Raw genomic sequence first — 12177 nt, 5'->3', positions numbered from 1 at the left:
AAGCTTCTGGGGCCGCAGCGCACATGACCAGAACAGGGCTGAAGCAGGGAGAAATGTACACTAGTATCATGACGCAATGGGCACCCGTTGCCCGAAACACCTGGGCATGCCAAGGCTTGCATACAGTCGGCAGGTAAGGGCAAGCCGTTCATGTACGCCACCTCGCAAACGGTCATCTCCCTCACCACCAGTGACCCCAAAGGCCTTATCGGGTCACGTGTACACTTCTTTTGTGTAGTCCTCCACCAGCAACCCACCTCTTTAAATTTCAGCGACCCCCACTGCTTCTTCCTCCAGATAGCTGTCGACATGTTTGTGCCCATCGACAAGAGAATCATCTACACCTCCCGGAACCACTGGAACCACCACAGGTGGTACCTTTGGTTATTGTTGATCATCCCAGTGATAGCAGTCATCTTAATGATACTCCTTCGCAGAAGAAAGAGAAGAACCGCCCAAGTCGTTCCCAACAACGGCCAGTACTACGAGCAGACTCAGCAGACAGGAGGCTACTACGGTGGCTCACAGGCTGGCTACGTCCCTCCTCCACAGCCTCAACAGTTCAATCAGTCCCAACAGTATCCCCAGCCCCAGCAGGGTTACACTGGGCAAGATTACAACGCCACTGCACACCCGCAGGAGGGGTACAACTACGGTCCTCTGGATGCAACAGCCAATTACTCAAGACCAGACGGGCCTCCTCCCGCCCACTACAAGAACTAATTGCTTCGGGACCGTTTTCCTACGCTTTTCATCGAGTGGAAAGTAGACTGCTTACATCTATATTTATATTTTCCATTTCTCCCCAAGGTTTTATAGGCTTAATAAGATTCTAACGTCTAGCGTGGCCCCAGTGGGCGGTGTGTAGTTGCGGATCGGGGATCGGAGAACCAGAATTCTTGGCCCCAAAATAATTCTGTTGCCTCTGCCCTAGCAGATAAGCCTGGCTAGCGTCAAAGCAGACTGCTAATATCAGCTTACATTAAGTGGAAGTGGAAGTGCCTGTATTGAGGTGGTCTGCTGCAATTGCTCGTTTGCCAATTTCCGTCCATTTCCGAATGGGTGCAAAACCAAAGTCGCAAAACCACAGCCACTCGGACAGTTCCGAGAATTGCATCACCAAAAACAGTACCTGGGGTCAAGTAACCTATGCTCCATCTGCCAAAGACTCTGCTGCTGTGTTATTCTGAGGGTAAACCGTGGAACATAGCTGTGGATATGTCTGACACTCTTTCTCAAAATGTTTGGGATGATCACAGAGTGAGTCAGTCTAAGGTTGATTTGAATTGGCCACATCCCATGGCTACAATTACACCGACTTCGACAAACCCCTGGAGCATCTCTAATGAAGAGCATCCAGAAGTAAAGTCCCTGCTAGTCCTCGATTCGGCAATCTCTTCAGTTTATTACAGTCTCAAACGGAGTGCTACTATTGTCAAACTAAGTCCTCTAAAATCACCGTCAGAGCAGCAGAATTCACCAAACCTCAATACAGAGAACCAAACTCATATGTTCAAAAATTTAAACTTATCTACTGGTATGGAAATTGATAAACTTGGCCAAGATCAGAATATTCCAGAAAGCTTCTCATCTGCTAACGCCAGGATTGAAGTTTCGGATGTTGCAGAAGGACCTTGGTTGACAACGACAGGTAACGATTTGCGAAACAATCTTCCTAGTGCAATTTCCCTGAAAACTTCTATCAATGAGGATGATAAATCGACGTTAGAGCTAGTTCGCTCTGTAACGGGGCTGTCCTTGCGAAGAGAATCTCCATATACCTCTGACCGACAAGTTTGCCAATGCTACTCAACGGAATGTAACTTCGGGGAAGTTTATCAGATTTCTCGTCATTACATGCACGATTTCCGTGGTGTGGACTATCCCAGATTTGTTACATGGAGACTCCCCACTAAAAAGTCCAGGGTTACTTTGAAAATCAACGTTTATTATGAAGGGCCAAAGGGAAGAAGAATACGGTCTAAATTGAAGCAGTTTCGAACCAAGGTTGCCTCTCTATGGAACAATACAATCCATTACCTCGATTACAAGTATTAATACTACTTCATGTTCATCGTTTTCAAATTTCAATTTAAAATATAATTCAATACAGAACTACGCAATATACTTTTGTATGTAATGGCAATGTCAACTAGATTCAGCCAGAAATGAAATCAGAACTAGTACTTAACTCTCATCATCACCGTTGTCATCTCTATAGCCATGCTTTCTAATTTCGCCCAATCTCTTTCTGGCAGCATTCAATTTGTTTTCAAGTTTCAAAATTTCGACTTGCTGCTCCATCTCAACCGTCTTACCTTCGTAAGGAGTGAGCTTACTAAGGTCAATGTCATTGGTTTGGTCCTCCTTCTCTAACAACTTTTGAACTCTTGTAACCAACAACTTACATGCACTGGATACCCTAGTAGAGGCCTGTTCAAGGTTGTCCTGAGTTTTAGAAACAAAGTTGGCCTTAACTCTAGAGGCAGCTACCAATTGAGCAGTAGAAGCTGCAACTTCATTAGATGCAACAATCAATTGTTCATGAGAATTGGTTTTCTTAAGCACGCCATCAGCTGTTTGGATCAATACATTGGTTGCTCCTGCTACTGCTTTCGATGCACTGATCAAACCCTCAGTCCACCTGTTGTTTTTCTTGTAGAACTCAGTTCTACTTTGGTCTCCTCTTCCCTTGCTAACAATTTCTCTTTGTGATTCAGTGGCAGCAGTAATGAGCAACGCAACGGCGTCAGTAATTGCCTTGGCCGCTTCCAATAAGGCTTCATGAACAACAACATCACCTCCATGAATGCTAGGATCTCTTAAAAGGTTGGACAAAAAGCTCGAGGCAGATGAGACAGCCTTTGCTGCCTCCTCCATTTCATTTCTCAAGAGGTCTTCTAAGTTACCCAGTTTAAAGTTAATGCCACTGGAAGAGCGCAACCCATCCACAAATTTGACTAATGTTTGCAAAGTGTTTTGAAGCTGCAAATTGCCATCGATAACTCTATCAATCTTATCGTCATCATCCTCCAAGGTATTCAATTTATCGGACTTCAAATCGAAGAAGTATTGCTCAGTACTGTGTAAAATTTCAGAAACAAGATTAATTATCTTTTCCTCTTCATCCCTAGCAGTCACTCTAGTTAATCCCTTAGAGTTGAGCATGAGTTCATTGATAGAAGTAGTCAATTCAGAACTTGACAAGATCAAGTCTGAGTAGGTAGTATCTTCATCATCATAGGTTCTCCTACCTTCAGCAATGAAACTGTTAAATGTAGTAGCGAACTCAGTTGCAGTATCTGAGCAGAGTTCAACAATAGATAATACAAATTCTGGGGTAGCATTTAAATTACCTGCTTGGATTGAAGAGTCAAGGTCACGCTTTGAATCTTGAACTCTCTTTATATTATTCTCCAAGAAGATATCGATCAATCTTCTCATCTTCTCAACATTTTGTAAAAGAATATGATCAATTTGAGCATTTATGACATCGTCTTGATCTTCCTTTGAAATAGCCAATTCTCTAAGAGCGCTATCTAAAGATTCTTGCGCAATTTCCAAATCAATTTCAGTTTCTTTGAGTTTGTCTTGTAAAGTAGCACCTCCTAATTCACCCAACTGGGCATCCCTGCTCTTCAATTGGTTTCTCAATTCCTCCATATCCTTTTCATGCTTGGAAATGATGGTGGACAAGTTCAAGTTTTGCAATTTTCCAGATTCATTGACGTGGGCATTAAGTTCCCTAATTTCGGCTTGTAGTTTTTCGATCTCTTGGTCCTTGGATGCTCTTACTCTGTCCACATCCAATCTTGCTCTGTCACGTTCACGAATTAAATCAGCCAATTCGACGTTCTTAGATTTCAAATCCTTTTCGAACTTCTCCTTTTTGAGGATCGACTCCTGTGCAGAATTAATCTTTTGTTGAATCTTCTTAAACTTAGCCAATAAGTTCAAGTGTTCCTGACGCAATTGGGAATAAAGCTTTGCTAAAGCCTCGTATTTTTTGATCCAGTTCTGGATTTGGTCTTCCAAGTTTTTGATTTGTTCGTCCTTGGAGGCGATTTGCTGGGTAGCAGTATCATTGAAGCTCATCAATTCGGTCTCTAAGCTTTTAACACGAGAGTCATATTGTTGCAATAACAGCTGGTCATTGTCATATTGATTCTTGAACATCAATAAGTCATGCTCCAACTCTGAAACCCTTGATTGCTGCTGTTGATGCGACTGCAATTTCAAGGCTTCTTGCTCTTCCAAAAATCTTCTTTCTTGTTGTCTTTGTTGATCCTCGAAAAGACGCTGTTGTTGGAGTTGATTTTGCAATTGTTGTTGCTGTTGCAATTCTAGATCTCTTTGAATCCTTTCCTGTTCTTGCTGCTGCTGCTGCAAAAGATTGGATTGATCATTGAATAATTGATCAACAGCTGGTGGTGGGTTAGCGGGTGGTTCGAAGCTGGAAGTTTGTTGAGCAGATAATGCCTCATTTGTGTTCACAGATCTTGGTCTAGAAATTGGGGCACTACCTCCATCACTTGCCTGCACATTTGGAGGGTTGTTAGCCAATCTTGGAATAGTCACCAAGCTGGTCAAGAACTTGATTCCATGACAATCAGTGAAGAAGTCTCTAAGCATAAAGTGTTGAGATTCAAACCTCTCAACCAATCCCGCCAATGCTTCATCAGAGCCAAGTTGCTGGTACAACGCTCTTAACATTGAGATACAAAATTTGTAAATTCCGTAAGATTCAGCTATCAAAGGAACCAAAGCACTGACCTTACACAAATTGTTAGGTGTTTGATGGATGGTAGCGAAGATGAGCTTTTGGAAGTCATCAATCAGGTCTTGCAAATCCATCAATTGCAAAATAGAATCATAACCTTCGTTAGGATCATGAACTGCTCTTAACGAAATGTATTCCTCGTACTCAAAGGTACCGTTGAAACCAGGGTTGTTACGGTGAAAGTCCAATTTCTTGAGAATAAACTTGTCGTACTGGTTGATAAGTCTTCCGTAAGCGGTACCTTGGGATGGGAAGATGGTGGCCAACGAAGATATGAAGTCTCTGTTGCGGTACCCATCCTTAAGAGTGTTCGGATGTCCTTCTTGCAAGACCTTATGGATCATTATCAAAGCCTTGAACGATTGAACTTGGTCGCTCTGCAATGGTTGGATCTTCACGGCATTCCAGAATGCTCTAGAGTTCTTATGGTCCCAAGTATAGACAATACAGGCCCTAACATGTTTTCTCTTTGGTGGTACTTCGTCCGTATTGCATGCTTTTTTCACACTGATTTGCAAATCCACTTCAGCACGACTCATGGTGGCAGTAGGCTATTGATTGAGTTCTGGAAGCTTGTTTCACGGATAGGGGGAGTGAAGTTGGAGTTGTCCGTCAAGTTCGTGGTAAAGGGGGAGTGCTGAAAAAATAGGTCATGTGATCTCGAGGTCACCGGCGGTGGCGGAGGTGGTGCATGCCGATCTTATTCGTTCGGGCTATGTAGACGCTACAATGCGTATTTACGGTGCTTATGGCAGTGGCGCGTACAGAATGGCTTTTGAAAGTACTATCGTTATCAGTATTAGTAATCTATAGCTTAGCTATCAAAAGTACCCGCTTCATTAAGATTCCGCGATGGATAACTACTATTGATTCATCTGGTGGAACCATATTTTAGGTTCAAAAGTGATAATAAAAGAGCGAAAATGGAACCTAAACAGAATAAATGGGTAGTCACAATTTGCAGTTATTGTTGACGAAAACAAATTACGCTAGTAAAATTCGGTATTGATTACACTCACAGGTACTATATGTGTTGTGGAAGGCATTCCTCGATATTATCCGTGGATCACGCAGCCATGGATGGTGGACGATTCTCAGTCTGATTGTTATTTATCAGACTGGATTGTCTGAACATATTTCTATTAAATATTGGCACATTATCGCAAGCAGGAAGTGGTAAAATTGGCATCAACCTTCTTCACTTGCAGAAATCAAGTAGTTCACTTTCTGTACTTGGTCTTACCAATGTCAAACGGAAGATACTTGTACTTGATCATGTGTTGGATTTGTTTCCTCATGGTTAAGGTAAACAAGATGATGAAATACATCAACAAAATGGGCCAGAAAACTGGGATGTCGAATATAGACCAGAAGGACAAAAATAACGACAAAGTGGTTGCACGAGCTGCGTTGTACCAAAACTTGAACTCAGGCAATCTTCTGATAAATGGTCTGAACTCCTCGTCTTCTGGTTCAGGCTCCTCATCCTGAACACCTTCCTCAATCAGCTCGTTCTTCATTTCTTGCTCCAACGATGGGTCAAACTTAGGGGTCAAAAAGGCCAAAAGCAAGTTCAACAAGTAGATACCCAACGCATAGCATATGATGTACCAGCCTTGTGCATAGACTATTCTTGCGAAGAAGATCAAGAGCACACCACCTAAGGCGATCCATCTGTAGAGGGTGTATGGAACAGACTGATCCAAGTACTTCTGATATGTGACTTCGATCTTTTTAACATGTTGATACGCAGCACTGTTGGCCACGCTTTCTGGTACTTCAATGGGCATGATGGCTACTAATGATACCGTTACTATGTAGAAGTGTTCAGTGAAAAAACAAACCAGTTTAACACGACACAAAATGTGTTATGGTGCTTACGTAACAATGGACGCGGTGGTCACTTTTAGGACGTTCTACTGCACGGTGGATAGATATTTCACTATAATTTCGTAATATATACAAGCTATTTAGAGACTACTGAAGACCAGTTGTGATGCTTACATTGAGCCCATAGTCTAGGCGACAATATCTCTTGGTCTACCGATGACCTTAGTGGATCTGGTCTTACCATCGAATACTCTTTGTACAACCACGTCTTTTGGTGGGTTCTCAGGGTCGATATTTTCAATAACTGAGCCTGGCACAGTCCATGGAACAATTTCTGGTAAGTACTGTTCTCTAAGCAAGCTTTGCTCACTGGTGGTGTAAGCACCGGGAGTTTCAATCAAGTTAGTGACTGTTTTCTTATCTTCTTTAGAAAGAATACGGTTAGCAAATGGCGCTAACTTGGTTGAGATTTCTTGTTGAAGAGACTCTCTTTCTTGAGCATTCAAGTACTTGCAAAGACGGCCCTGGGCGTCCAATTGAACTTTGTTATCGATATCGTTGAATACACTCAAGTTTTCTTTCTTAGCTTCTTCAAAATTCGAGACTTCGCCCCTTCTGGCAGCAAGTTCTATATTGTAGATATGGTTGTAGGATGCTTGGACCTTGGCTTCCTCTAAGCTCAAGCCGTTTTTCACTAATTGTGAAATCTCGTAAAATCTGTGAGCAACAACTTGCAACTTGTTCTCATCCAAATCTATGCTAAACTCATCCTTCAAAGATTGTGCAAATTCTTTAGTAACGTTTTGTCTGTATTCTTCGGACTTCAAGAACTCGTTTGTAAGCTCTGATTGAGCTTCGTACTCTTTTCTAGACATTCTGTCTTCTTCTTGTTGAGCCTTCACGGGATCAGTAAGTTCAACATACCCGAATCTTCTTACTCTTGGGGAGAAGTGAGGAGTAGGTAATTTCAACTCTTGCTTTAAGGCAACACCGACGTACTTTCTTAATGGGTGAAATGGGTTGTAGTAGAATCTGACGTATCCTGGTTCCACAGCATAGATTGTGTGATCAACACCTATCTTGACATTCTCGCCCGGATGTATTTTGGTACCTCTTTGTCTCATGATGATTTGACCAGGTTGAACGTAGTGACCTTCGTATGCTTTGGGCCCTAATCTTCTACCAGCCGAATCATTTTTGTTAGTCTTCGAACCAGAAACCTTCTTGGTGGCAGTACGGATTTGAGTAATGTTGTTTAATGATGAGGTGTGGAGAATGCTACCCTGTCCATTTAATGGACGTATAAGTCCACTGATACTCTTCAAGAAGGACATCACTATCTATCGTATATGCAATGGCTAAGATCGAAGAACCATTTTTTGGTTGAAAAAATTCGCTATTCCCAAATTTACTCAGTGCGAGATTTTATATATGGTATCTAAGTAAATTAGAGACCCAACTTAAAGTATTCGAACCACACCAACCCCGATCTACAAAACACCAGGCGCTGGTCCTTAATATCAGTAAAACAATTATATTTGCAGTAGGCTCAGTCACGCATTTGAAAAGTTTTAAAAATACAGTCGATGGGGTCCGTTTGATTAAAATTTTTCGAGTCCAAATTTATGCAGAACCTACATTGCTCAGACCTTCTACAAATATGATTCTTCGTGAAGTACTGTAGTTTAGATTCCTGGAATTTCCGTTGTACAATTTTTGCCCTTAGTATCAGAATAGTGATGGATGATGTAAGTCTCTAAATCTCTGTTTTACTTTCCAAATTGCAGTGTAGTCGGTACCTTTCAGTTTCTATAGCCTAGTTATTAATGTGCCATGTTATCAGTTTGACAGGCATATCAAATTTTCTCACGATCAGCACCACAAATCTACCACCATTATTAAGTACGTTTGCGGGCACGCAAGTGGTAAATTCTTAACTTATCCCAACGCGAGCATTTACGAGGGGAGGTAGTAACTGAAAGGCGTGGTCTGGATCGGACTTCTTGGTATGAATAACGCGTATAAAATGCGCTGACAGGCGACTCGATCCAACAATACGAATATAGCTAGGTCACTTTTTGAAACAACAGTAAATACTTCGATGACTCCTACAATGATATCAACCAGATGGAAGATCACCTCCTATCTTGATGAATAAATCTTCGTTCGTATCCAGTAACTACTGTACTAATAGCGAAGTTCAGCTTACCTTTGCATGTTCGATCAAACATCCTACACTTAAATCATAATTTTTTATTCGTAAACATCAATAACATAAACTATTGTCAGCAATCCATAACTAGAAGCGACCAATAACTAATTTTAAAAACTTTTAATAACATAGCCATAAGGAAAACTAAACCATATCCTTGAAAAACGCCAAATACAAATATACCATGGTGTTTGAAAACCTGTAGATACTGCGCCAGTAAGGTGCATGTCCCCAATTAATCTGCGCAAAGGATACTGCTCATTCGTAATGCAACATGGCGCTACACACTTAGGAATCCCCCAATTCCTAGTGTAACTCTGCAAAAGTATAGAACAATTGTCCCAAGGCTGAAAAATGGTGACTATCAACCCCAACTGACATTCTGTCAATGGTATCTTTACTCTATACCAAGAACATCAAGCACTTTAAATATGAATGGGTCTGGTTGTTTCTCTGGAGTATAACGCTTCATAGATCGAGCTCTCATCTCAATGTCCCTCCACATTCCCGACCGATGCATAAACCCCTTCAATTCTGTGTTGTGAACGTGATCAAGCCTCTTGTAGCGTCTTCTGGGTACATATGTAGGTGCATCATTCACACTCGGTGGCTCAGGTTCGTTTTGAACCATTTTATGGTCCTCTTTGTGGACATTATCAGGCAGATCTTGACCATCAATTGGTAGCTCTGGTTCTTTCTGATCCTCTTTGTGGAGTTTGGCAGGTATATTTTGATCGGGATTTAATTTGCAGATGATTACACGTATCTGCAGTTCAAGGTCTAATCTATGGGAGTTTACAACACGGTAATAAGGATGATCTAAACCAGCAAGCATCAAGTGGTCCAATTCTTCCTGATTACGCCATTGCTTCTTGTACAACTCCTCCAACTCTCTCTTGAGATCAGCCACACACTCTGGTGTTGGTTCTAATGCACACTCAGACGCCCTGGTAGAACCAATTATCTCTGGAATGGCATTCGCAGCCGAATTGGAAGCACAAACAGATGCTTCATCTAAATGGATAATTTCCGGCTTAGGTCCAGCAGAGCAAACGTCAGCAGTCCTGGAAGAACCAAAGCTATCTTGAATTGGATTCTCATTCCAAACTAAAGCAAATTCTTCATCGACTTCCCTAATTTTTGAATCGAAGCAAACAGGACTGGAGTCTTCAGTCTCATCGGTCTGGTCATTTTCCAAAGTTGACCTTAAATCGTAAACCGAAAGACATTGAGAAGTCTTATAAAATCGGTTACTCTTCAGTGTTGACACTGAAGAGTATCCTAGAGCAACAGAGGTACCATTGGATTGAGCACCACTTTTATAGGAAAACTGAGACGATATTGGCGAAGATTCTCCCAGATTGTATTCTAGATCTTTGCTTGAAGTACTAGATAACATATGCTTCAATCTTCTCATACTGCGTGCTTTTGTGTTTGTACTTTTTCTTTTAATAGCTTGCTTCATTCTGGTAAGACTAAGCCTTCTCCTCGATCCACCATTCTCAGGAGAGTCATTATGAATCTCTCCATCGGTTGGTTGATTTTCTGGGAATTCACGAAGGCTTTCAATAAAATTATTAACAACCAAATGGTTCTCAGGAACTGCCACAAATGGGCCTTCATCTTTCTTTTTGCCACGGAAAATTGCCTTGAACTTGGAAAGAAGATCACGGAACATGCTTGAGTAATCGGTTAATTGATTTCGTAGACTTCTCACTTGAGCTTGTTCGAGTTTATACTAAAGATAGTATGAAGAAAAGAATCCAAATCTCTAGGAGGGTGAGACAAAATGTAAAGCTAGTGGAATTTTGCAAGGTGAGTACACAAATAGAAGAACTACTGATTTGCTACAGAGGAGACAAATACTAGTACAAAATGTCAGGCTATATCACTAATGGAACTCTTTAGGGTCGACTAGCCCTTAAAGTTGCTGTTTGAAGCATTCAAATTTGTAAACCATGTCTTCTTACAGATCCTTGTGGCTGCTGTTGGCTGCGAAAAGCATCACGTGACCAGATTAGATAAAAGGACCTGGTCATGTTGAGTTGGTAAGCTAGGAATCACAGACCACAGAGGATTGGGAGTAGATGGAGATACATCGATGGTTACCATCTCTTGTGTATTCTATTGTCTGCAATTTTATAACAACTCGATGTTCTTTTCACACATGATTGTTTTATAACTGCCTTCATATTCGTGAATTCTTCAGCATAGACCATTTCTCCACGCTGGGACTAGCAATGGCAAAACAAATTTTGTGTTTGAACATTATATTAAGTAGTTGTAGACCTTTTATGATCAAACAATAGTGTACAAACACATACTTTTATCTCATCGTCAGGCGCCTGCTATTAGTCAGCTGTTGGTTGAACTTTGCAATTATGGTATACATCTAATTATTGTTTAGTTTGTTCCATTCAATGTTCTCTATCATTGAGTATCATGTGGTAGCAGATAAATGGCAGTAGGGATATTGCAAAATTGTATTCTCGCAATCGATAATCCACGACCAGTCAGAAAATCCCACACAGCCAGGGATGCTTGAATGTGCCAACTTATTATATAGTCAGCAAGCAAAAGCATAGTCGAAGTTTTTCAACAGGTCATGACCTTCTAATTAATCAGATGACATCTGTTACATTTCAAGCTACAGGAGAACAGAGTACAATGAGGGACAAGATGAGTCAACTCCCCATCAAGACCAGCAAGACTAGCTAAGTAGCTCGAAAGACGTTAGATCACTTATCGGCTCCATCGACCTACATTTGGAACAATATCATTTATTTATAGCAAGTAACCTTCACGACCCTAAACCAATATACCAAACCAACCTAATAGAACCTAAGCAATAAACTTTTGCAACCCTTAACCGTATCTCCCTTCATCACCTTTCATCATCATTCATAACCACAAACCCTTATCAATTTTATGCTTGCTCACTATATGTTTGTGTCCCTGGAGATTCTGTACCAGAAAGATGTATGTCCCCGATCAATGTGTCCATAAAATACTGCACATCCTTCATGCAATATGGTGTTACACACTTAGGAATCCCCCAATTCCTAGTGTAACTCTGCATAAGTGTAGAGCAGTTGTTCCATGACAGATACCACGGTGACCAACAATCCCAACCAGCATTGAACCTTAACGCATACCAGACACATCAAACACAATAGCAGGAGCAGCAGCAACGACCCGTATGATGATACGAGAGCTAATAGCCAGCATTCAACTTGGAATTGATTTCACGCATCCGCAGTTCGATCTCCGACCTACGGAAGTCCAAAACGTCTTGCATGAGGTTATCTGGTCCATAAGCCTCCCTATACTTGTCGGACTCCGTCTTATTATGCTG

General features: G+C 41.4%; 6 protein-coding genes across 6 annotated transcripts; 2 read left to right on the top strand and 4 right to left on the bottom strand.

Annotated features, from left to right (window-relative positions):
• Positions 1-127: 127 nt before the first annotated feature.
• On the top strand, positions 128-837 carry CANTADRAFT_26842 (uncharacterized protein). Its single transcript, XM_020207906.1, has one exon. The coding sequence runs from the start codon at positions 151-153 to the stop codon at positions 721-723; it is 573 nt and encodes a 190-aa protein (XP_020062908.1). The 5' UTR covers positions 128-150; the 3' UTR covers positions 724-837.
• Positions 838-936: 99 nt separating this feature from the next.
• CANTADRAFT_281551 (uncharacterized protein) lies at positions 937-2343 on the top strand. Its single transcript, XM_020208234.1, has one exon. The coding sequence runs from the start codon at positions 1150-1152 to the stop codon at positions 2056-2058; it is 909 nt and encodes a 302-aa protein (XP_020062907.1). The 5' UTR covers positions 937-1149; the 3' UTR covers positions 2059-2343.
• SLA2 (Sla2p) lies at positions 2068-5319 on the bottom strand (the record flags this gene model as incomplete). Its single annotated transcript, XM_020210994.1, has 1 exon — positions 2068-5319. One exon carries the CDS (start codon positions 5317-5319, stop codon positions 2188-2190), a length of 3132 nt encoding a protein of 1043 aa, XP_020062906.1. The 3' UTR covers positions 2068-2187.
• A 260-nt stretch (positions 5320-5579) lies between these two features.
• Positions 5580-6589, bottom strand: CANTADRAFT_26841 (protein retreival receptor). The gene has a single exon (XM_020207905.1). It carries the CDS (start codon positions 6568-6570, stop codon positions 6001-6003), a length of 570 nt encoding a protein of 189 aa, XP_020062905.1. The 5' UTR covers positions 6571-6589; the 3' UTR covers positions 5580-6000.
• Positions 6590-6709: 120 nt separating this feature from the next.
• On the bottom strand, positions 6710-7970 carry MRP7 (mitochondrial 54S ribosomal protein bL27m). Its single transcript, XM_020207904.1, has one exon. The coding sequence runs from the start codon at positions 7942-7944 to the stop codon at positions 6799-6801; it is 1146 nt and encodes a 381-aa protein (XP_020062904.1). The 5' UTR covers positions 7945-7970; the 3' UTR covers positions 6710-6798.
• Positions 7971-8959: 989 nt separating this feature from the next.
• On the bottom strand, positions 8960-10500 carry CANTADRAFT_12401 (uncharacterized protein; the record flags this gene model as incomplete). Its single annotated transcript, XM_020206225.1, has 1 exon — positions 8960-10500. The coding sequence occupies one exon, from the start codon at positions 10498-10500 to the stop codon at positions 9220-9222; it is 1281 nt and encodes a 426-aa protein (XP_020062903.1). The 3' UTR covers positions 8960-9219.
• Positions 10501-12177: the final 1677 nt, after the last annotated feature.

This window comes from Suhomyces tanzawaensis (assembly GCF_001661415.1).
Source record: "Suhomyces tanzawaensis NRRL Y-17324 unplaced genomic scaffold CANTAscaffold_6, whole genome shotgun sequence".
NCBI lineage: Eukaryota > Fungi > Ascomycota > Pichiomycetes > Serinales > Debaryomycetaceae > Suhomyces > Suhomyces tanzawaensis.
This window is presented reverse-complemented; position numbering and strand designations above follow the sequence as displayed.